Genomic DNA, 25,254 nt, shown 5'->3' on the forward strand with positions numbered 1-25,254 from the left:
TTTCAACATAGGTAACATCCTGTCACGCTGTCTCTGTATTCTGGAGGTAGGGGGCCTAAGCTGACCCTAAGCTGGGGCCCTGACTAATCCCTCAACCTGGAGGTACTGTTAAAGGTACAGAGGTCCAGGCCGCCAGCGTAACCCCTACCTCCTGAGGATCCCTGCACCTAAGTAATCTAGTCCTGAGAAGGACCCCGATCACAACAAAAGGGGACAAGTAATAATATGCCCACACACAGTACTTAGACGAACGAGACAGTACAAGGGAAAAACCAAAACCACCTTGCATACAAAAACTACACAACTACAACAGAGGGAACACCAACGGGAAAGGAGATAAATGATAAAGCGAGGAAGGGAAAAAACTCTCCGAATACACTTATCTCTGAAACTCCAAATACCACGATCCGCTCTGTTAGTCTGCATGAAATGCTTTCACCGACACTTCCCTAACAGACCCGCAGGCATTTGAAGGAGTCTCACTACAGCAGCATTGATTGCAGCTGGGCGAGGCTGGACCTCGTCTAGCACAGAGAGAGAGAGAATTAACTCCCTCACTGCCGAAAAACACAAAGCACCAAAAAGTCAGCTGCGAGAAGTCAGGCTGTGTAATCGTGACGATCTTCGTGGCGACACACCCGTGACAGTACCCCCCCTTCTACGAGGGGCCTCCGGACCCTCAGGGCCAGGTAACGACAAAATTAAACCTGGTAAAAAACAATGACCACCTAGCTTGTCTGGGATTCAGACGTTTCGCGGACTCCAGATATAGCAGGTTCTTGTGATCGGTGATAACGGTGACCGGATGGACTGCCCCCTCCAAAAAATGGCGCCACTCCTCAAAAGCTAACTTAATGGCCAAGAGTTCCCTATTGCCGACATCGTAATTCCTCTCAGCGGACGGCAATTTTTTAGAGAAAAAGGCGCACGGATGCCACTTACCAGGGGACGAACCTTGTGACAATACTGCTCCCACCCCTACCTCGGAAGCGTCTACCTCTACAATGAATGGCTGTGACGCATCAGGTTGAATGAGTATGGGTGCCGAGGCAAAACATTTTTTCAAGGAGGAGAATGCTTGACAAGCCTTGTCAGACCACCTAGAAAAATCCGTCCCCTTTTTAGTCATGTCTGTGAGAGGCTTAACCATGGACGAGAAATTACAAATGAACTTCCGGTAATAATTAGCAAACCCCAGGAAACGTTGTAGTGCCTTAAGATTCTCTGGCCGATCCCACTCAAGAACTGCCCGCACTTTCCCAGGGTCCATACGAAAACCGGACGCTGAAACCAGGAAGCCTAAAAACTGGAGTTCCTGTACGGCGAACACACACTTTTCCCATTTGGCATACAGTTTATTATCCCGCAAGATCTGTAACACCTGCCTAACGTGCTCCTGATGAGACACCAGATCCGGCGAGTAAATTAAGATATCATCCAGATATATGACAACAAACTGTCCCACCAGGCGGCGAAAAATGTCATTAACAAAGTGTTGGAACACCGCCGGGGCATTAGTCAGACCGAATGGCATGACAAGGTTCTCATAATGCCCCTCCGGAGTGTTAAACGCCGTCTTCCACTCATCCCCCTCCTTCATCCTAATCAGATTGTACGCCCCCCTGAGATCCAACTTAGAGAACCATTTGGCGCCCACGATCTGATTAAAGAGATCGGGAATAAGTGGGAGCGGATACGGATCTCGGACCGTAATCCGATTAAGTTCACGGAAATCCAGGCAAGGGCGTAGGCCTCCATCTTTCTTCTTAACAAAGAAGAACCCCGCAGCCACCGGTGAAGATGAAGGTCTAATATGCCCCTTAGCCAGACTTTCTGAAATATAATCCTTCATGGCCTGCCTCTCAGGACCAGAAAGGTTATACAACCTAGCTTTAGGTAACTTGGCCTCAGGGAGCAGTTTTACAGAACAGTCATACTCGCGATGAGGAGGTAGTTCCTGACACCCTTTCTCCGAGAATACATCCTCAAAGTCCGCCAGAAATGGAGGTAAGACCCAAGGAGTAACCGCACCGATGACCGTGTTCATGCAGTTTTTATTACAGAATTTACTCCATTGGCTTATCTCTCTGGTTTGTCAATTAATAACCGGGTTATGCTTAGTTAACCAAGGAAGGCCCAACACTATAGGAGTGGGAAGACCCTCCAACACGTAGCAAGACAACAGTTCTTTATGTATCGCCCCCACTTGAAGTTTTACGTCATGCACAGCTTGCAAAAAACTTCCCTGACCGAGAGGCCTGGCATCGATCGAGAATATGGGGATGGGTTTAGCCAACTCACTCAATCGCATACCTTGAACCCGGGCAAACCGAGCATCAACCAGATTAGCCCCGGCCCCACTATCCAGAAGAACAGATATCCTCTCAGTTCTCGTACCCACCACCACCTCCGCCGGTACGAGAAACTGAGACGAACCTAGGGACGAAATACCTACTCCCAGATTGCCGTCCACCACACAACCTGGGATCAACAGTTTTCCGACGACTCTTCACTCTGCAAGGGACGGGATGGACACCCCCCAATAAAATGTCCCTTTCTCCCGCAGAAGAAACACCTTCCTGTCTTATGGCGCACCACCGGTCCCCTCCCCCGAAATTATGTCCCTCCTAATTGCATAGGCTCCTCTGGACTGACCAGGGGAACCACCATATGAGGGGACCTTGTAGGAGGTGGAGTCATCACAGGGGGTAGAGTTATCCCGCACCTCTCCCAAAGCCGTCTGTCAACGCGAATAGCAAGGGCCATAGCGGCTTCCAGTGACGCGGGAGAGTCATACTGTGCCAACACATCCTGTAATTTGTCGGATAAACCTTGACAAAACTGGCTCCTAAGAGCCGGGTCATTCCACTGGGTGTCCGTGGCCCACCTACGGAACTCCGAACAGAATTCCTCCGCCGGACGATCTCCCTGCTGAATCCTACGTAACTTAGACTCAGCAAGGGAGATCCGATCTGGGTCATCATATACGAGTCCCAGAGCAGCGAAAAACCTATCCACTGACTGGAGAGCCGGGGAGCCCGGGGGAAGAGAGAACGCCCAAGATTGTGGGTCCCCTTGTAGGAGCGAGATGACAATTCCCACCCTTTGTTCTTCACTCCCCGATGACCGAGGCCGCAGCCGAAAGTACAACTTGCATGCCTCCCGGAAAACAAAAAACTTGTCCCGCCCCCCAGTGAACCTGTCAGGGAGAGCTACTTTAGGTTCTGGTCCGGCTTGCTCCTGAGGATACAAAACCTTGGACCTAACGTCCGCCAGCTCCATGGACAAACTCTGCAACTGCCGAGCTAGACCGGCTACTGGATCCATGGTAGCTGGAGAAAAACTAAGTGGTCGGTGAAAATGTCACGCTGTCTCTGTATACTGGAGGTAGGGGGCCTAAGCTGACCCTAAGCTGGGGCCCTGACTAATCCCTCAACCTGGAGGTACTGTTAAAGGTACAGAGGTCCAGGCCGCCAGCGTAACCCCTACCTCCTGAGGATCCCTGCACCTAAGTAATCTAGTCCTGAGAAGGACCCCGATCACAACAAAAGGGGACAAGTAATAATATGCCCACACACAGTACTTAGACGAACGAGACAGTACAAGGGAAAAACCAAAACCACCTTGCATACAAAAACTACACAACTACAACAGAGGGAACACCAACGGGAAAGGAGATAAATGATAAAGCGAGGAAGGGAAAAAACTCTCCGAATACACTTATCTCTGAAACTCCAAATACCACGATCCGCTCTGTTAGTCTGCATGAAATGCTTTCACCGACACTTCCCTAACAGACCCGCAGGCATTTGAAGGAGTCTCACTACAGCAGCATTGATTGCAGCTGGGCGAGGCTGGACCTCGTCTAGCACAGAGAGAGAGAGAATTAACTCCCTCACTGCCGAAAAACACAAAGCACCAAAAAGTCAGCTGCGAGAAGTCAGGCTGTGTAATCGTGACGATCTTCGTGGCGACACACCCGTGACACATCCCCAACTTTCTGTATAGCGTTCTCCACCCCAGGACATTCAGAACTTATCTTATAAAATACACCAAAATGGGGATGAAAACCATAATTGAAAAAAACAGTGAGGTTCCAGTGGACTGATTGATCTGACTCTTAAAGGCAAAATCAGCAATAGGTAAGAATGAAGATCAGTCCTCCTGCTGAGCCGCAACAAAACACCTTAAAATTTGTTCCAAAGATTGATTTATCCTTTCTGTCTGACCGTTGGTTTCAGGGTGGTAGGCACAGGAACATGACAAGTCAATCCCCAGTGTTTTACAAAACGCTCTCCAGAATTTGGAAGCAAATTGCACTCCCCTATCAGACACAGTGTTAAGAGGAATTCCATGCAATCTCACAACATGACGAATAAACAACCTGGAGAGTGTCTCAGCATTAGGTAACCCTGACAAAGGAACAAAATGAGCCTGTTTACTGAATCAGTCAACCACAACCCAAATAACAGTCTTCTCACCACACCGAGGCAAATCCATGATGAAATCCATGGACAGATGAGTCCACTGTCTTTCAGGAATTAGCAATGGAGCCAATTACCGGCCGGTCAATTATGACAGACTTTATCGTGTGCACAAACTTCACAAGTGGATGCAAAACCTTTAATATCATTATTCATAGATAGCCACCAAAAAGCCTATCAATAGCTTTCTGCATAGTTGTGACCTCAGGATGACCATTCAAGATGGAATCATGAAACTCCTGCAACAGACGCAATCTTAGGTACAAAGCTACAAATAATTTGGACCCAGAAGTGGCGGAATGGGCCAATGACTGGACTTTACGGATCTCAGCTTCCAACTCCAAGGATACCACAGAAAACCGCAGTGCCTTTAGGTAGACTGGAGGATGTAGGTTCTGGAGAAGAAACACGGACATGTTCCTGATGAGAATCCAAATCACGAGAAAAAATTATATATAATCAAGGAAAATCACAAGAAATCTCCCAATGTAATCAGAGAAATATTATTCAGAAAGCTGTGAAATCCTGTTGGTGCATTGGAGAATCCAAATAGCAGAACGAGATTATCGAGTAAACCCTCAGACGTTAAAAACTCTATTTTCCATTCATCACCGTTCTTGGTGCAAATCAAACTGTAGTAAGCCCCTCAAGGTTAGAAAACCATTTAGCCCCCAAAAGCTGATTATAGTCACGGCTCCACTCCGCACACACACGGCTCCGCTCCATACACCTCGTACACACACGGCTCCTCTCCGTACACCTCGTACACACACGGCTCCGCTCCATACACCTCGTACACATGCGGCTCCGCTCCGTACACCTCGTACACATGCGGCTCCGCTCCATACACCTCGTACACACACGACTCCTCTCCGTACAGCTCATACACATGCGGCTCCTCTCCGTACACCTCGTACACACGCGGCTCCGCTCCGTACACCTCGTACACACGCGGCTCCGCTCCGTACACTTCATACACACACGGCTCCTCTCCGTACACCTCATACACACACGGCTCTGCTCCGTACACCTCGTACACACGCGGCTCCTCTCCGTACACCTCGTACACACGCGGCTCCTCTCCGTACACCTCGTACACACGCGGCACCGCTCTGTACACCTCGTACATACACGGCTCTGCTCTGTAAACCGCGTACACACATGGGTCCGCTCCGTGCATGTCTTATACACAAAGCTCTGCTCCGTACACGTCTTATACACATGGCTACGCTCCGCACGCCTCGTACACACATGGCTCCGCTCAAAAAACCTCGCACACACCCGGGTCCGCTCCATAAACCTCGTATACACACGGCTCCGCTCTGTACACTTCGTACACACACGGCTCCGCTCCGCACACCTCATACACACACGGCTCCGCTCCGCACACCTCATACACACACGGCTCCGCTCCGCACACCTCATACACACACGGCTCTGCTCCGTAAACCGCGTACACACATGGGTCCGCTCCGTGCATGTCTTATACACAAAGCTCTGCTCTGTACATGTCTTATACACATGGCTACACTCCGCACGCCTTGTACACACATGGCTCCGCTCCAAAAACCTCGCACACACCCGGCTCCGCTCCATAACCCTCGTATACACACGGCTCCGCTCTGTACACTTCGTACACGGCTCCGCTATGTACACCTCGTACACACACGGCTCTGCTCCCTACACATTGTACACACACGGCTCTGCTCCCTACACTTAGTACACATGTGGCTCCGCTCCGTACACCTCGTACACACATGGCTCCGCTCCGTACACCTCGTACACACACGGCTCCGCTCCGTACACACACGGCTCCGCTCCGTACACCTCATACACACACGGCTCCGCTCCGTACACACACGGCTCCGCTCCGTACACCTTGTACACACACGGCTCCGTACACCTCGTACACACGCGGCTCTGCTCCGTACACCTCGTACACACGCGGCTCTGCTCCGTACACCTCGTACACACATGGCTCTGCTCCGTACACCTCGTACACGCGCGGCTCCGCTCCGTACACCTCGTTCACACACGGCTCTGCTCCGTACACCTTGTACACACGCTGCTCTGCTCCGTACACCTCGTACACGCGCGGCTCCGCTCCGTACACCTCGTACACACACGGCTCCGCTCCGTACACCTCGTACACACGCGGCTCTGCTCCGTACACCTCGTACACACGCGGCTCTGCTACATCCACACTGTAAACCCCTCCTGACCCCACACATAAACTTCAGCTCATCCAGCACCATGACAACCAGCACAGCAGAGTCCTGCATCCACTGAGGCCCCTGATCATGTGACCCCTGACTCCTCCCCTCCTGTGACCTCATCACAGCGCCTGTGCGCACAGAGCAGCCATATATGTGGTGGCGGCTCTGCAGGTGGAGGTATGTGGAGATCCCCCATTATTGGCGCATTAAACCCTTCACCCCGAGGGTGGTTTGCACGTTAATGAGAAGCCCAATTTTTACAATTCTGACCACTGTCACTTTATGAGGTAATTACTCTGGAACGCTTCAACGGATCCCCCTGATTCTGAGATTGTTTTTTCGTGACATATTGTACTTCATGATTGTGGAAAAATTTCTTCGATATCACTTGCGTTTATTTGTGAAAAAAACGGAAATTTGGTGAAAATTTTGCAATTTTCAAAATTTTAATTTTTATGCCCCTAAATCAGAGAGATGTCACACAAAATAGTTAATAAATAACATTTCCCACATGTCTACTTTACATCAGCACAATATTGGAACCAAAATTTTTTTTTTATTAGGGAGCTATAAGGGTTAAAATTTCACCAGCGATTTCTCATTTTTCCAACAAAATTTACAAAACCATTTTTTTAGGGACCACATCACATTTGGAGTCACTTTGAGGGGTCTTTGTGACAGAAAATATCCAAAAGTGACACCATTCTAAAAACTGCACCCCTCAAGGTGCTCAAAACCACATTCAAGAACTTTATTAACCCTTCAGATGCTTCACAGGAATTTTTGGAATGGGGAAGAAAAAAAATGAACATTTAACTTGTTTCACAAAAATGTTACTTTACACCCCAATTTTTTTATTTTCGCAAGAGTAACAGGAAAAAATGGACAAAATTTGTTATGCAATTTCTCCTGAGCACGCAGATACCCCATATGTGGGGAAAAAACACTGTTTGGGCGCACGGCAGGGTTTGGACGGAAGGAACGCCATTTGACTTTTTGAATGTAAAATTTACTTGAATAATTAGCAGATGCCATGTCGCGTTTGGGGAGCCCCTGATGTGCCTAAACAGTGGAAACCCCCCACAAGTGACACCATTTTGGAAACTAGACCCCCCAGGGAACTTATCTAGATGTGTGGTGAGCACCCTGAACCCCCAGGTGCTTCACAGAAGTTTATAACACGGAGCTGTGAAAATAAAAAAATCAAACTTTTTCCACAAAAATTATGTTTTAGCTCTAATTTTTATATTTTTACAAGGGCAAGAGGAGAAAATGGACCCCAAAAACTTTTGTGCAATTTCTCCTGAGTACGCCAATACCCCATATGTGGGGAAAATACAGTGTTTGGGCGCACAGCAGAGTTCAGAAGGGAAGGAGCATTGTGTGACTTTTTGAACGCAAAATTGGCTGGAATTGAGTGCGGACGCCATGTCGCGTTTGGAGAGCCCCTGATGTGCCTAAATAGTGGAAACCCCCCACAAGTGACCCCATTTTGGAAACTAAACCCCTCAAGGATTTTATCAAGGGGTGTAGTGAACATTTTGAACCCAGAGGTACGACACAGAATTTGATAACATTAAGTCATCATATTGAATAAGTTGTCATCAGTCTTGAGCGCAAGTGCTCGCTACTTGAGTTTGCACCAGGTATGCAGTAACATGCTCGAGTCCCCGCCCCGCATGTTTCACGGTTATTAGACACCCAAAAAAAAACACGCGGGGTTCGCTCATGCATGGCAGGCAATCCCCGCGAGTTTTTTTTGGCCACGAAGCATATGAGGCGGAAACTCGAGCATGTTAGTCAAGCACCTGCGATACTCAGTGCATACCGAAGCACCTGGCACTCAACACTAGTCGCCATATCGTCATAATTTTTTTTTTTCTTTTTTTTTTACTTTTGAAAAAATCCCAACCCTAGCGGAACCCTAACCCTAGCACAACCCTAACCCTAGAGTTTATTTTTTACACCGTTCCTTGTGCGGTATAAGTGATTAGACGACTTTATTCTTCGGGTCGGTGCGATTACAGCGATACCAGATTTATATCGGGTTTTTATGATTGACAGGTGTCACACACTAAAGATGCATTTTTTTGCAAAGACTATTTTTTGCATCGCCATACTTTGAGAGCTATAATTTTTACATATTTTGGCCGACAGAGTCATGTGACATCTTGTTTTTTGCGGAACAAGTTGATGTTTTTATTGGTACCATTTTCAGGCACGTGACATTTTTTGATCGCTTTCTATTCTGATTTTTGGGAGGCAGAATAAACAAAAACCAACAATTCAGGAATTGTTTTTTGGTTTGTTTTTTTATGCCGTTCCGCGTATGGTGAAATTCATAAGGCAGCTTTATTATTCGGGTCAGTACGTTTACAGCGGTATCACATTTATATAGTTTTTTTTATGTTTTGGCGCTTTTACACAATAAAAACTATTTTATAAAAAAAATAATTTTTTTGTATCGCTTTATTCTGAGAGCTATAACTTTTTTTATTTTTCAGCTGATGGAGCTGTATGGCGCCTTGTTTTTTTGCGGGACAAGATGACGTTTTCAGCGGTACCATTTTTATTTACATTAGTTTTTTTTATCGCGTTTTATTCCATTTTTTGTTTGGCGGTATGATGATAAAGCATCATTTTTTGCTTAGTTTTTTTAATTTTTTTTACAGTGTTCACTAAAGGGGTTAACTAGTGGGACAGTTTTATAGGTCAGGTCATTCTAGACGCGGCGATACTAAATAAGTGTACTTTTTATTGTTTTGTTTTTTTCATAATAATACTTATTGATGGGTATATTATATTTTTATTTTTTGGGTATTATTTTTTTCATTTTTTTTTTATATTTTTACTATTTTTTTTCTTTTAATTTTTTATTTTAAACTTTCTTACACTTTTTTTGCTTTTACATTGTCCCTTTATGGGACTTTCACTTTTTGCAGCCTGATCGGCTGTATAGCATAGAGAACAGCAGCAGCTCCCTATGCTATGCAGCCTGTCAGCGCTGCACACAGGGAGGTTACTTTGGTCATGCACTGCGCATGACCAAAGTAACTTCCTGCCTCCTGTTGACCCGGATGTTGTCATGACGACATCGAGCCGTCATGACAACATCCGAGACCAGACTCAGATGCCACGGGACGCCGGGAGAGGAGGTGAGTACCGATTCTTACTTCTGCAATGCTGCGATCAACTTCGATTGCAGCATTGTGGGAGCTAATGTGCCGGGAGCGGTGCGGGACCGCTCCTTGCACATAGCACCGGGTGTCAGCTGTGACCATGAGCTGACACCAGGCGGCGATCGCCCCGCACCGCTTGTGTGCGGGCCCCATCGCCGCACGCGTAATAGCACATAGCTGGTCAATAAAGCCCAGGGCGCAGCTACGTAATATTACAGGCAAGGTCGTAAAGGGGTTAATACTAGAAATATATTGCTCAGGGGATATCGCAGCCAATTCCCACAAGAATAATCCTGGAAACACAGAATTAGAGAGAATTATTTCTCAGAAGTTTATATAGGACTTAATACATTCCTGATTCTGGAGAGTAATATAAATACTTCAGAAAACAGAGCAATAAAGTTCAGAGAAGAAGCTTCATAGAAAGACAATGAAGTTACAGACGTCATTTAACCCTTTGGGAGAAAGTGATTCCAGGGAGTAAATTCAGAACACGTCTCTGTAGAAGTTTACTGCGTTGTGATTGTGAATCCGCGGGGGTCGTCTCTTCTAACACCGACCATCGGAGATCAGAACTTTTATCACCATCCAAGAAATGTCTGGCCACGGTGGTCTCACCAAACTTCTGCTCTTCTTCATTCTTTTTCTTGCAGTGGCCGCAGTGGATTTCATCCTAGGTTCATAGAGCTGAATAGAGGAGCGATGTTCCTTCAGTCTGATTGTAATTGATCATGACTTTTGTCCACTTTACCACAAGGCACTTTACAGAGTAAATCACATCAGAACTGTAGCTGGTAAAAAAACACCAATTTCCACAGGTGTCCCTTCTAATTGGTGGGAAAACTGTCACCTGTAATAATCCTCCAACAGTTCTGACATGACAAACACGGAAAAGTGCCCCTTTATGGATCTGAAAGAAAGTCTGTTTAGACACTTTAGCGTAATAGTATCAGCTCTAATCAAATGGTTAGATAGCGATTTACCCTGAAGATTCACAAATTGTGGGGTTGTTTTAAAAATGTTATATTTAGGGTGTTTTTGTGAAGGAATAGCTCCCATAGTACAGTGCCCCTTTCTTGGCCCCCACACACAGTATACTGTTCCCCTAGTATCGCCATCCACCCACACACTGTATAATATTTCGACGGTACCTCCATCCCCAATTTTATTTTTTTGGGGTGTTTTTCATGTATCATATGGAAACCTATGCGAAAATGCTAAAAAAAAATCCCATCATATCCAGAGAGAAAAATACACTGTACATGGAGTATTTGGCATTAAATATCTCTTGTCTTTGTGTTCTTACAAACAAACTTTTATAAATGTCTCAAATTTCTATGTCTGAATCAGACCTGAGATCTAACGTGATAGAACATTACAGTTCGAAGACGGGAAACATTCATATAGACGGCCGGTGGTGATGTAGTCAGTGACGGACTTTGGCCAAATATGTTTCTAGAACCAAAGTAGAAGATGAAGATGTCCTCATCATGAAGTAGTTATTTCTCATGTCACGTGTAAAATCTCCTGCAGTATTACTAATGCCGATTCCGGTGTCTGTAAATGAGGCGAGAATTAGCTTTATGGAAGATGAGTCTATGAGAAACGTATTCAGCTACAGACTCCAAGGAAGAAACTGCTTGTTGTTTGTGGCTTAAATTATATATGTTTTATTAGTATATGTATATAAGAAAACTAAATACTGTAAAATAATAAATCTCCTCATATGTTTCCCTTATTATCTCCAGTAATTGTATTATTGCACAGGATTTTTATGACGTTACATCTGCTCATCATCTTCTCATTCAGGTCTCTACAATATCAGATCCTCTCAGTGAATATCTTCTATATAAGCAAATTTTTCTGATTTACCCATCAAGGATGGATATGGATAGAGACTAGATGGCGGAGAGGATATTATACCTCACCCTAGAGATCCTCTTCCGGGTTACTGGAGAGGTGAGAGATTCTGATGACGTCACATTACATCATTCTTATCTATGGGAATAACAGATGGACAGAACTGGAGAGGTGAGGACTCTGGAAATGTCTGCAGTGAGATTTATTAATGTGTCTCTCCATAACCAGGATTACACAGTAGTGAAGAAGACCTCTAGAGAGCGCTGTCAGGACCCTGTGTCTGAGGGATGGGGAAGACCCCTGAGCCCAAAAACCGGACCTCCATCTCACCCCCTGATACATGATGACATCAATGACCAGAAGATCCTAGAACTCACCTACAAGATGATTGAGCTGCTGACTGGAGAGGTGACACTGCTGGGAATGCTGGCACATTATACAGTAACGCTATGAAGGGATCGATGGATGACAGTATCATTGTATGTGTCAGGTTCCTATAAGGTGTCACGATATCGCCGTCTATTTCTCCATGGAGGAGTGGGAGTATTTAGGACACAAAGATCTGTACAAGAACGTCATGATGGAGGTTCCCCAGCCCCTCACATCACCAGGTAATAGACAGGACTAAATACACACGGCCTATAATTATCTGTATGTAAAGAATGAATTCAGCCCCTGTATGTGTTTCCTCCAGATCTATCCAGTAAGAGGACAACACCAGAGAGATGTCCCCGTCCTCTTCTTCCACTGGACTGTAAACAAGAAGATCCCAATGTTCCTCAGAATCATCAGGTAGATGGAGAGAAGGTGTCATGAGATCTCCCCTATGATGTGTAGACGGCTGTGAAGGTCTTGTGTTCAGTCTTGTTTTATCCACCAGTATTATATGTTTTATACTTGTGTAATGAGAATGGTGGAGATGGCAGGATTAGAGCTGATCATAGATGGGACTTCTCCATCAGTCTGTGACTTTTACAATATTTGTTTCAGGGTGAAGATCTGACCCATATTAATGCTACAGAGACATATGTGAGGGATGACGAGTGGTGTAAAGAGGAGATTCCTACATATGACTACCCAGGTGAGTACTAACCACTAAATGCAGAGAAATCACAGATTCTTCTCAGACACCGGCTGTGGCTGCTTTATTGGTCATGTGATCACCATTTTGCCGTTAAAGTACAACATTGTCCTCCACCTAAAACTGTTCAAATGACTTTATGAAATTGTGAAAGTCCTTTTCTATAGAATTTACAACCTGGAGGATCCACCTACCCCCTGGGATTAGTAGATGCTGACTGTTAACTGCCCAGATCTGTAAATCCACTCATTGCTCTGACAAATTATTATATATCTCCAAAACTTATATTTCCAAAATTCACAGACTAATCCAATTGGAGTAAAGGGTAAAAATTAACTTTTATTTTTTCACGATTAAAACTAGAAATATAGTAGCAAAATGTAAAAATGATTGACTCAGTGGTCCCTGAACTGAAAGTCAGCTAGGATATTAGTAGTAAAGAGTTTGTCACTCAAAATTATTGCAATATACAGTACAGACCAAAAGTTTGGACACACCTTCTCATTTAAAGATTTGTCTGCATTTTCATGACTTTTAAAATTGTACATTCACACTGAAGGCATCAAAACTATGAATTAACACATGTGGAATTATATACTTAACAAAAAAGTGTGAAACAACTGAAAATATGTCTTATATTCTAGGTTCTTCAAAGTAGCCACCTTTTGCTTTGATGACTGCTTTGCACACTCTTGGCATTCTCTTGATGACCTTCAAGAGGTAGTCACCGGAAATGGTTTTCACTTCACAGGTGTGCCCGGTCAGGTTTAATAAGTGGGATTTCTTGCCTTATAAATGGGGTTGGGACCATCAGTTGTGCTGTGCAGAAGTCAGGTGGATACACAGCTGATAGTCCTACTGAATAGACTGTTAGAATTTGTATTATGGCAAGAAAAAAGCAGCTAAGTAAAGAAAAACGAGTGGCCATCATTACTTTAAGAAATGAAGGTCAGTCAGTCCAAAAAATTGGGCAAACTTTGAAAGTGTCCCCAAGTGCAGTTGCAAAAACCATCAAGCGCTACAAAGAAACTGTCTCACATGAGGACCGCCCCAGGAAAGGAAGACTAAGAGTCACCTCTGCTTCTGAGGATAAGTTTATCCGAGTCACCAGCCTCAGAAATCGCAGGTTAACAGCAGCTCAGATTAAAGACCAGGTCAATGCCACACAGAGTTCTAGCAGCAGACACATCTCTACAACAACTGTTAAGAGGAGACTTTGTGCAGCAGGCCTTCATGGTAAAATAGCTGCTAGAAAACCACTGCTAAGGACAGGCAACAAGAAGAAGAGACTTGTTTGGGCTAAAGAACACAAGGAATGGACATTAGACCAGTGGAAATCTGTGCTTTGGTCTGATGAGTCCAAATTTGAGATCTTTGGTTCCAACCACCGTGTCTTTGTTCGACGCAGAAAAGGTGAACGGATTGACTCTACATGCCTGGTTCCCACCGTGAAGCATGGAGGAGGAGGTGTGATGGTGTGGGGGTGCTTTGCTGGTGACACTGTTGGGGATTTATTCAAAATTGAAGGCATACTGAACCAGCATGGCTACAACAGCAACTTGCAGCGGCATGCTATTCCATCCGGTTTGCATTTATTTTTCAACAGGACAATGACCCCAAACACACCTCCAGGCTGTGTAAGGGCTATTTGACCAAGAAGGAGAGTGATGGGGTGCTACGCCAGATGACTTGGCCTCCACAGTCACCAGATCTGAACCCAATCGAGATGGTTTGGGGTGAGCTGGACCGCAGAGTGAAGGCAAAAGGGCCAACAAGTGCTAATCATTTCTGGGAACTCCTTCAAGATTGTTGGAAGACCATTTCCGGTGACTACCTCTTGAAGCTCATCAAGAGAATGCCAAGAGTGTGCAAAGCAGTCATCAAAGCAAAAGGTGGCTACTTAGAAGAACCTAGAATATAAGACATATTTTCAGTTGTTTCACACTTTTTTGTTAAGTATATAATTCCACATGTGTTAATTCATAGTTTTGATGCCTTCAGTGTGAATGTACAATTTTCATAGTCATGAAAATACAGAAAAATCTTTAAATGAGTAGGTGTGTCCAAACTTTTGGTCTGTACTGTATATCAATTATATTTATTTAATCAGGATAACAGATCTTCCTACCGTTTGTATCTAACAGAACAATTTATTCAGAAGAACTGTGAATAAATTCACTGTGGTAAGCTTTAAAATTCATGAAGCCGACACATTGGCAGTTTCTCTTATCTTGTGCTTATAGCAGCAGTTATAGGATATTGAGAGATTCTCTTGCTTTATCCCTAATCTTGTCAACAATCATATAGTACAATACACTGTCTCCTACATAATGCCAATCACAAGAGCCTGTTAGCTGAACTTCTCATATTATAGCATTAGCGATGAGGATGAAGCTATCGTGATGGACGTCCCTAGCTGCTGCTACAGTGGGGAAAATAAGTATATGCAAGACGGCCTTCATTTTTTAAAGTCGTGGCGAAAAGACAACTAGGAAATACATAGCTTCTAATAGCCACAAGCCTACTCAATATTGAATGCAGATATAACAGGAGAAACAGAGTATATATAGGCATAAAATCAATATAGCTTTATTGGATACAAAATAGTAAAAAGGCCACAGCAGTGGCAACACAGAGTAAATAGCAGATTACAAAATACAGTACATGGTAACATATATAGAAAATGTATATATCAAAGGCCCCCCCAAACAAAAAAGGGGGAAGGGGAAAGGCAAGCAAATAGCATGTAAGATATACCATAGATGAGGGGTAGCCGCACAAGTGTGCAGGTATATATAAGATATCAAGAAAAATTCAAGTATCCCTTACCAATCGCTAGTAGGGGGGGCCAGTAGAGAAAAAGTGACAGGCAGACCGGGAACAGGATGAACTTAAGGTGCCAAGTGACCAGAAGAGAACCTCGACGCGCGTTTTGCCCCTATATTATGGGCTTTCTCAAGAGGCAAAAGAATGGGGAAAATAAGTATTTGATACACTGCTGATTTTTCAAGTTTATCGTAGGTACACTTCACCTGTGAGAGACAGAATGTAAAAAAAAATCCAGAAAATCACATTGTATGATTTTTAAATAATTAAATTGCATTTTATTGCATGAAATAAGTATTTGATCACCTACCAACCAGCAAGAATTCTGGCTCTCACGGACCTGTTAGTTTTTCTTTAAGAAGCCATCCTACTCTGCACTCACTACCTGTATTAACTGCTGCTGTTTGAACTCGTTACCTGTATAAAAGACACCTGTCCACACACTCAATTAATCACACTCAAATCTCTCCCCCATGGCCAAGACCAAAGAGCTGTATAAGGACACCAGGGAGAAAATTGTAGACCTGTACAGGGCTCAGATGGGCTACAGGACAATAGAGAAGGCAACAACTGTTGGCACAATATTAGAAAATGGACGAAACACAAGATGACTGTCAATCTTCCTCTGGCTGGGGCTCCATACAAGATCTCGCCTGGTGGGGCAGCGATGATTCTGAGAAAGGTCAGGAATCAGCCCAGAACTACATGGGAGGACCTGGTCAATTCCCTGAAGAGAGCTGGGTATAGAGACAAGAAGACCTGGCACCACACATTTATAAAGGAACGCTGTGCCCCAGCATCCAAGGAAATATATAGAGAAGAACAATAAAAGGGTGTAAAAATGGGCACCAGACATTCTGAATAAGTAAGTCAATAACAATAAATAATAATTTTAAGAAGAATTATAAATTTTATTAAATACCACACACGAGCACCAAAAAGTTAAAACATAATTAAAAAGGCAGAAAAAGCATTAGATGTAAACCACCTTATAAAAGGCACATACATAAATATACATAAATTTATGAAATATTACATGTAATAAGGTGCCCACCCTGGATCAAAGCATATATTTCTGGTAGATGTAAGATTATGAATAATGCTGCACAGATAGAAAGTACAGTGTGTATGGAAAGTATTCAGTCCCCTTTACATTTTTCACTCTTTGTTTCATTGCAGCCATTTGGTAAATTCTAAAAAGTTCATTTTTTTCTCAGTAAAGTACACTCTGCACCCCATCTTGACTGAAAAAAAACAGAAATGTAGAAATTTTTGAAAATTTATTAAAAAAGAAAAACTGAAATATCACATGGTCATAAGTATTCAGACCCTTTACTCAGTATTGAGTAGAAGCACCCTTTGAGCTAGTACAGCCATGAGTCTTCTAGGGAATGATGCAATAAGTTTTTCACACTTCCGTCCAAGGATTGGTCAAGTTGAGAATAGGGAGGAAGGAGGTGGGATGTTCTTACCTATAAAGACATGCTTGCTTGGCCGCCGAACATGGCCAGCAACCATGCCGATATGTTTATCAAGAAACTATCATAGTAACGAATTCTATTTAGATATTAAACAGACTGCTAGCCCCTGATGATCATGGCAGTTATAAAAAAATGATGAAACACGTAAGGCTTGAACTTCGGCTTAGTGCTAGCTAGGAAGGTCTAATATCATGTTTTACAGGAGTCGATAGACACTGTGGTATCGTAGGAATCAAAACTAGGAAGCTCAGTGTGTCAGCGCTGTGGGTGTGTGTCAGTGCTGTGGGTGTGTGTCAGCGCTGTGGGTGTGTATCAGCGCTGTGGGTGGGTGTCAGTGCTGACGTCGGCGGTCGAGTGACCTGTCACATGGCTAAATGACGTCATGGAAGGTCCTTTTACACCACTGCGAGACACCGAGGAGACCGGACGCATCGGAGAAGGAGACCGGGGGCCATCGGAAGGTGAGTGTAATGTTTTTTTCCAGGACGTCCCTCCTGACAGCACACCAGGAGGTAGTCCTTCATGTCCGACTAGGGGCAGGAACACACGAGAGGTTAAAGGCCCCTCCCCACCCTCCATCGCCTGTGTTTTTCCTGTCCCTAGTCGGACAGGCACATGAGAGGGCGCAGCAGCGCTGAAAGCATAGGAGCAGCCCAGGGGACGGAGGGGTTGCCATACCTGTCTCCTCCCGCTGTCAAGACAGGCTGCCGGCTGAAACCCGTCCTGGTCCCTCAGCCAGCCCAGTGGAGCGGAGCTCCTGGAAGGCGCCGCTTCCCTCCTCGGAGGGCTCTGGGCGTGCTGCCTCTGCCGGCCAGCGCAATTCCAGTGACGCGGCTGCGGCATGAGTTCCACCCTGGAACGCACTTCCGGTTAGGAGGTCAGCAGGAAGGAGAAGCCTGGGGAAGATGGCGGCGAAGACGGCAGACAGGTAAAATCTGTCCATGTGTGTCTGTCGGTTAGGCACTGCACCTATAGTGAGCTATGGAGGGTAGCCCCGCACAGCACACGGATTCCACGGCCATCTCCCTGGGTCATGTAAGTGAGCATCTATGGGCCCCCTTTTTTTGTAACTGAGCTATGGTGATTTATCCTGACAAACTGCCTGTGTCTGATACTGTCCATAGAATAAAGGGACCCCAAAGGGATCAGTTCCTAAGAAGAGGGCTAGGCGATGCCCAACTTGTACTACCAGGCTTCTGGACACATATAACAAACAGCTGTGCAAGGACTGTATAGCAAAAGTTATGGCGGAGGAGCAGGCCACATTTAGAGCCGAAGTAAAGGCTATGATTAAAGAGGAAGTGCCTGGGAGGCTTCAGCTGCAATCATCAAGACCAATATTGCGGCCACGTCCATGGCCAGATCAGCAGGCTTATGGTTGGAGGACCTGGAAGCCAAACTGAGAAAGAGTGCTTCCAGGGAGGATATAGCCGAGGCTTTATACATGGTCAGGATGGCAGTAAATTTCATGGCAGATGCGTCAGCAGAATCTGTCCGGTTCGCGGCAAGTAATGATGCGCTGTTGAATTCGGCCCGTAGGGCACTCTGGCTTAGGTCTTGGACAGGCGATATGCAGTCCAAAAACAAACTTTGTGCTATCCCATTTTCCGGCCTACAGGTTTTTGGACCTGTACTGGACAGCATTCGGCTGCAGCATTTCCTAGGAAGTTGGCAGAGAATAACCCAAAATCAGTGGATTTTACAACTTATAGAACACGGGTACAAGATCGAGTTTTCTCAATTCCCCCCCCGACGATTTCAGATCACGGAAGCCAGTTCAACAGCGGCCCTCAGAAGGCTGGAAGTAGACATCAGGCAGCTTCTCCAGGACGGAGCAATAACACCGGTCCCTCGTTCAGAGAGATACAGGTGCCATTATTCCAGACTGTTCTCCATAAAAAAACCATCGGGAGAGTACAGGACAATTATAAACCTCAGACCCCTGAACCAGTGGGTAAAGTACAAGAGGTTCAAAATGGAGTCAATAAAATCGGTGATACTTCTGGTACCCAAAGACGCGGTGATGTGTACCTTGGATTTGAAGCAGGCATATTACCATATTCCCATACACCCTTCAAGACAGAGATACCTCAGGTTTGCAACAAGAGGGAAAGGTGGCGTAAGCCACTATCAGTTCCAATGTCTTCCGTTCGGCCTGTCATCGGCACCCCGTATTTTCACCAAAATAGTGACGGAAGTAGTCTCCCGTCTAAGGAGAGAGGGCATAGTCATAATTCCCTACCTAGACGACTTTCTTCTAGTAGCAGATTCAGACGCGCAGTTAATTCTTCATCAGCGTCGGGTAATGCGAGTATTGTCAGACTTGGGGTGAGTTCTAAATTTAGGAAAATCAGACCTAGCTCCAAGCAACCAGAAGATATTCTTGGGAGTGCTATTAGATTCGCACCGGGGCTTGTCCAAACTCCCTCAAAAGAAAGCTCGGGACATAGTAAAAAAATTCAGTTCCTTTTGCAGAAAGAGGGAAGTAACGGTCAGGCAAGCTATGAGTGTTCTGGGGACCATGACATTGTGCATCCCCTGTGTAAAGTGGTGTCAGGCACATTCCAGAATTCTTCAGAATGAAATCAGCTCCGCTTGGGACAAACGTCCGTCAGGCCTGGACAAAAAGATGCCCTTAACTCCAGACTTAAAAGGCTCCCTAGCCTGGTGGGTATCCCCTTTAAAGCTGGGAAGTTCCACAGTGGGACTAAGTAAAAAAGTGGAGAAATGTTGTAACAATATTTTTTAAAAAAATCACAAAATACTAATTAAAAAAATAAAAAATATATTGTACCCATAAATAAATATTATTATAAATCAAATGGATAAATAAACAATAAAAGTAGACATATTTGGTATCGCCGTGTCTAGAGCAACCCAACCATATTAAACCATCCCACTAGTTAATACAATTAGTAAACACCATAAAAAAAGTAAAAATCTAGGCAAAAAACAATGCTTTATCATCATACCGCAGAACAAAAAGTGGAATAAAATGCGATCAAAAAGATGAATGTACTGTACATAAAAATGGTATCTATGAAAACGTCACATTGTCCTGCAAAAAAACAAGCCGCCATACAGCTCCATCAGGGGAAAAATAAAAAAATTATAGCTCTCAGAATGAAGCAATGCAAAAATATTTTTTTTTCGATAAAATTGTTTTTATTCTGTAATAGCGTCAAAACATAAAAAAACTACATAATGTTGTATCGCTGTAATCGTACTGACTAGAAAAATAAAGCTGCCTTATCAATTTTACCATACGTGGAACGGCATAAAAAAAACAAAAAAAAAAACAATTCTTGAATTGTTGTTTTTTGTTTATTCTGCCTCTCAAAAATCGGAATAGAAAGCGATCAAAAAATGTAATCTGCCCAAATATGGTACCAATAAAAACGTCAACTCATCCTGCAAAAAACAAGCCCTCACATGACTTTTTCAGTAGAAATATGGAAAAATTATAGCTCACAAAATCTGGTTATGCAAAAACTAGTTTTTTTGGGGAAAAAAAGCGTATTTTAGTATGTGATAGCAGCCAAACATAAAAACCCGCTATAAATCTATCGCTGTAATTGCACCGACCCGAAGAATAAAGTCGTCTAATCACCTATACCGCACAGGAGCAGCGTAAAAAATAAATAAAACCAATTCTTCACCTGCTGTTGATTTGTTGATTCTAACTCCCAAATATCGCAGTAAGGCTCAGCTCACATTTATCCTGCGCTCTGAATATTCCCTATAATGAGGCAGGTGGAGGCACCATGGATGCTGTCTGGCCTTTGATCTGGCGGTGTCCGTCTTTTTAGGTTTGCATAAAAGGGTCATCGGCCACAGTTCTGTGCACCTCTGGGAAAAAAGGACATCACTGAACAGAGGCCAGACAGAGTCGAGAGTAACTCTGCTGCCTCGGGGTTTCATCTGAATTACGTCACTCTGAGATTTAAAAGGAAACCCTTATGTAAGTGCTCAGCATAGAGTGCAGGATAAATGTGATCCAAAATGTTATGTAAAATGTTCCCAAAATGTTCCCAGCTTCAACTCAATCCACAAAAAAAGCAAGTTCCCACTCGGGTTCGTCATCTGTTAGCGGAAATATAGGGGGCTTCCATGTTACTGATGGCACAAAGGCTCTGGAAAATCGAAATGGCCCTTGCACCCCAAAATAAATTCAGCAAATTCTGTGCTCCTAAAACTAAATGCCCCCTCCCTTCTGAGCACCAGTAAGCCTAAACCGCAGTTAGTGTCCACATGTTTGGCATTTCTGTAGTGATGAGAGCCCTCTTACTGTATGGGTGCATGTCTCCAGAAGCATAAGCCGGGAATAATCTACTGGTCACTACAGCGTACTGGTCACTACAACGGAAGTTTGCAATTTTCACTCAGCAACATCCACTGCTGCTTGTTTCTGGAAAACCCAAGGAGTCAAAATCGTCACAACACCTGTAGATAAATTCCCAAAGGGTATAATTTCCAAAATGGGGTAACTTGAGCGGTGATTGTGCTCTTGTAGCACTTAGGGGTTCTGTATATGGAGTCCGTAAACTAATACAGAAAATTCTGTGCTCCAGGATGCCTACTGTATTACTATACTGGGTTTCTGCTAAAACCAATAGCGCTCTGTCCCTCCCGAGTCTCACCGTATGGCTAAGCAGTTGACATGGATTTACTGTGACGGAGAGGAGCCCGAAGACTGCAGCTTCTAATTCCTCCCACTCATTAAAAGCCTTTCACCTTCATATTAAACAGTGCAGGTTTCTGCCGGGGGTTAATCTGCTCAGTTGTAAGCTCCTAGAAGCTTACCATCATTTAGGCTCTCACCTGTTCGCTGTTAGCCACTCCCCGCTCCTATATATACTGGGCTTTGGCAGGCTATCCTACCAGAGCTAGCTTATGCTGCATGGTTCTAGGAGTGTGCTGGACTGTTGTTGTTTGAGAAGGCGTTTGGAGGATTAAGCTAAGACTGTTGCGTGGTTTAGTTTGTGTGTTATCCTCTTCTTCTTCTATTTAGGTTTGTCCCCCATCCTCCACTTCCCAGTGTTAACCTCTGTTGTTTGTGTGCATTTATTTGTATGATTGGTATTTTCCTTTAGCCCTATTTGTATTACCTTGTTAGTCTGGTTGGGGTTCAGCCATACATTACTACTCCCCTCTTCCCTGGGTGGTGGAAGGGAACAGACTGTGGGCGGATTGAGGAACTCAGACAAGGTACGTGGCGCCCGGTGTCTTTACCTTCAGAAGTAATCCGGGGAGCAGGACCAGCTAGGGTGCCCCTAATGTTAGGGACAGGAAGGAGCTCCTGCCCCCGGGATACCCGACAACAGAGTCATGCCAGCAGTACTGTGCAACCACATATGTGGGGTATACAGTCAGCAGAAATTGTGGGACAAATTTTGATGCAATTTTTACCCATTTCCCATTGTAAAAATGTAAAATCTGGGTCTAAAACAAAATTTTAGTGGTAAAAATGGAATTATTTTTTTAATTGCCCAATAGTATAAAATTCGGTGACCCACCTGTTGTGATCACTGCACCCCTAGATGAATTCCTTGAGAGGTGTAGTTTGTAAAATGAGGTCTCATATGGGGGGTTCTGCTCTTCTGACACCTCAGGGGCTCTGCCAATGTGACATGGTACCCTCAAACCAGTCCAGCAAAATGTGAACTCCAATATGGCACCTCTTCTTTTCTGAGCTTGGCACTGTGCCTCAAAAGTAGTTTTCGACCACATAAGGGGTATCTGCGCACTCAGGAGAAATTGCACAACAAATTTTGGTGTCCATTCTCTCCTGCAATCCTTGTGAAAATAAAAAAATTGGGGCTAAAATAACATTGTTTTTGGAAAAATGTGATTTTTATTTACACGATTCAATGTTATAAACTTCTGTGAAGCATCTGGGGATTCAAGGTGCTCACCGCACATCTAGATAAGTTCCCTGAGAGGTTTCCAAAATGGTGTCACTTGTGGTTGCACTGTTTAGACACATTAAAAGCTCTCCAAACGCGACATGGCGCCCGCTAATTATTCCAGAAAATTTTGCATTCAAAAAGTCAAATGGTGTTCCTTTCAAGTCCTGCTGCGCGCCCAAACAGTAGTTTTCCTCTACATATGGTATATCGGCGTGCTCAGGAGAAATTGCACAACAAATTTTGGGTCCATTTTTTCCTGTTACCCTTGCGAAAATAAAAAAAATTTGAGTCTAAAGTAAAATTTTTGTGACAAAGTTAAATGTTCATTTTTCCTTCCACAGTACAAAAATTCCTGTGAAGCATCTGAAGGGTTAATAAACTACTTGAATGTGGTTTTCAGCACATTGAGGGGTGCAGTTTTTAGAATGGTGTCACTTTTGAGTATATGTCATCTGTCATATAGGCCCCTGAAGTCACTTCAAATGTGATGTGGTCCCTAAAAAAATGGTTTTGTAAATTTTGTTGGAAAAATGAGAAATCTCTGGTCAAATTTTAACCCTTTTAATTTCCTAACAAACAAGAAAATTGTTTAAAAAATTGTGCTGATATAAAGTAGACATGTGAGAAATGTTATTTATTAACTAATTTGTGTGATATAACTGATTTAAGTTCATAAAATTAAGTTTTTGCCAAATTTTGATTATTTTTACAAATAAACACAAGTAATATCAAAGAAATGTTACCACTAACATAAAGTTCTATATGTCACGAAAAAGCTCATAATCAGTGGGATCCGTTGAAGCGTTCCAGAGTTATTACCTCATAAAGTGACAGTGTAAAACTGTAAAATTTGGCCTGGTCATGAAGGTGCAAACAGCCTTGGGGGGTAAAGGGGTTAACTCCTCTAAATAGATTTGGACTTAGACAGAGACCCCTATGTAAAAAAACATCACTAAGTTCTAGTGTATCTGTAGGGCCACAGTATTACCTGTTGTTCTGTAGTGTGAGATGGGAAGAAGAATAGTCCGTTAGCCGGGTCAGAACCAGGAGGGCAGAGAAAATACAAAATCAGAAGACACAAGAGTAGTCAGTAAACGGGCCGAGGTCACAACAGGAACAAATCCACAAGCCGGGAGCTGAGCACAGAGGACTGAACCAGAGGAGAACAAGGCTGTATCTGGCAGCTTCCGGCAATATGCTTCCAGCTTTAGTAGGGTGCGGTGCTTTCCAAATGGCTGAAGCAGGGAGCAGATTACTCCAGCTGGATAGCACACACCCATACTGCCAGACTGGATAGTACTACTGGTCCCAGCAACCCTAATCTTAGTGGCTGAACAGAGCCTGCGCCGCCCAGAGCTTCCGGTTCTGACGTCTCCTCCATCACCAGCTCCACCTGCAGGATGAATAAGGCGGCTTCTGGTGAGAGAAGCAGACATCGCAGGAGCAGATCCCAGAGGAGATGGGACCCACCAGAAACCTTAATATGACAAAATGTCAGAAAACCAGAGCAGTAGAAATCCCCATAAAGTGACTCCATTTTGGAAATTATAACCCTCAGTGAATTAATCTATAGGACTAGTGACGATTTTGACTCCACATCCACTTACTGGAAATTAGCACACAGACGATGTTGCAAAGTGAAAATTGCACATTTGCCATTTTATTGCGCAACACATAACAGTTAGGAAAATAAGTATTTGATACGCTGCCGATTTTGCAAGTTTTCCCACCTACAAAGAATGGAGAGATCAATAATTTTTATCGTAGGTACACTTCACCTGTGCGAGACAGAATCAAAAAAAAATCCAGAAAATCACATTGTATGATTTTTACATAATTAATTTTCATTTTATTGCATGAAATAAATATTTGAAACAATAAACAAACAGATCTTAATATTTGGTCCAGAAACCTTTGTTACAATTACAGAGGTCAGATGTTTCCTGTAGTTCTTGACCAGGTTTGCACACACTGCAGCCGGGATTTTCGTCAACTCCTCCATACAGATCTTCTCCAGATGTTTCAGGTTCGGGGCTGTCGCTGGGCAACATTGAGTTTCAGCTCCCTCCAAAGATTTTCTATTGGGTTCAGGTTTGGAGACTGGCTAGGCCCTCCAGGACCTGAAATGTTTCTTACGGAGCCACTCCTTAGTTGCCCTGACTGTGTGTTTCGGGTCTTTGTCATGCTCGAAGACCCAGCCATGACCCATCTTCAATGC

At 44.2% G+C, this 25,254-nt stretch overlaps 2 protein-coding genes across 2 annotated transcripts in view; one reads left to right on the forward strand and one right to left on the reverse strand.

Annotated features, from left to right (window-relative positions):
• The window catches only part of LOC141212798 (uncharacterized), a 158,302-nt gene that overhangs the window by 107,015 nt on the left and 26,033 nt on the right, over positions 1 to 25,254 (reverse strand). The gene's annotated exons all lie outside the window — the stretch shown is intronic.
• The window catches only part of LOC141212771 (uncharacterized), a 33,835-nt gene that overhangs the window by 3,692 nt on the left and 4,889 nt on the right, over positions 1 to 25,254 (forward strand). The window contains exons 2-6 of the mRNA XM_073665078.1: positions 11,689 to 11,838; positions 11,968 to 12,147; positions 12,230 to 12,350; positions 12,434 to 12,531; positions 12,730 to 12,820. Of these exons, the coding sequence (XP_073521179.1) occupies positions 11,782 to 11,838; positions 11,968 to 12,147; positions 12,230 to 12,350; positions 12,434 to 12,531; positions 12,730 to 12,820 (547 nt within the window). The 5' untranslated portion in view covers positions 11,689 to 11,781. The remainder of the gene's footprint in view (positions 1 to 11,688; positions 11,839 to 11,967; positions 12,148 to 12,229; positions 12,351 to 12,433; positions 12,532 to 12,729; positions 12,821 to 25,254) is intronic.

This window comes from Phyllobates terribilis, unplaced genomic scaffold (assembly GCF_046119375.1).
Source record: "Phyllobates terribilis strain yellow unplaced genomic scaffold, ASM4611937v1 Scaffold_186__1_contigs__length_3700242, whole genome shotgun sequence".
In the NCBI taxonomy this organism is placed as follows: domain Eukaryota; kingdom Metazoa; phylum Chordata; class Amphibia; order Anura; family Dendrobatidae; genus Phyllobates; species Phyllobates terribilis.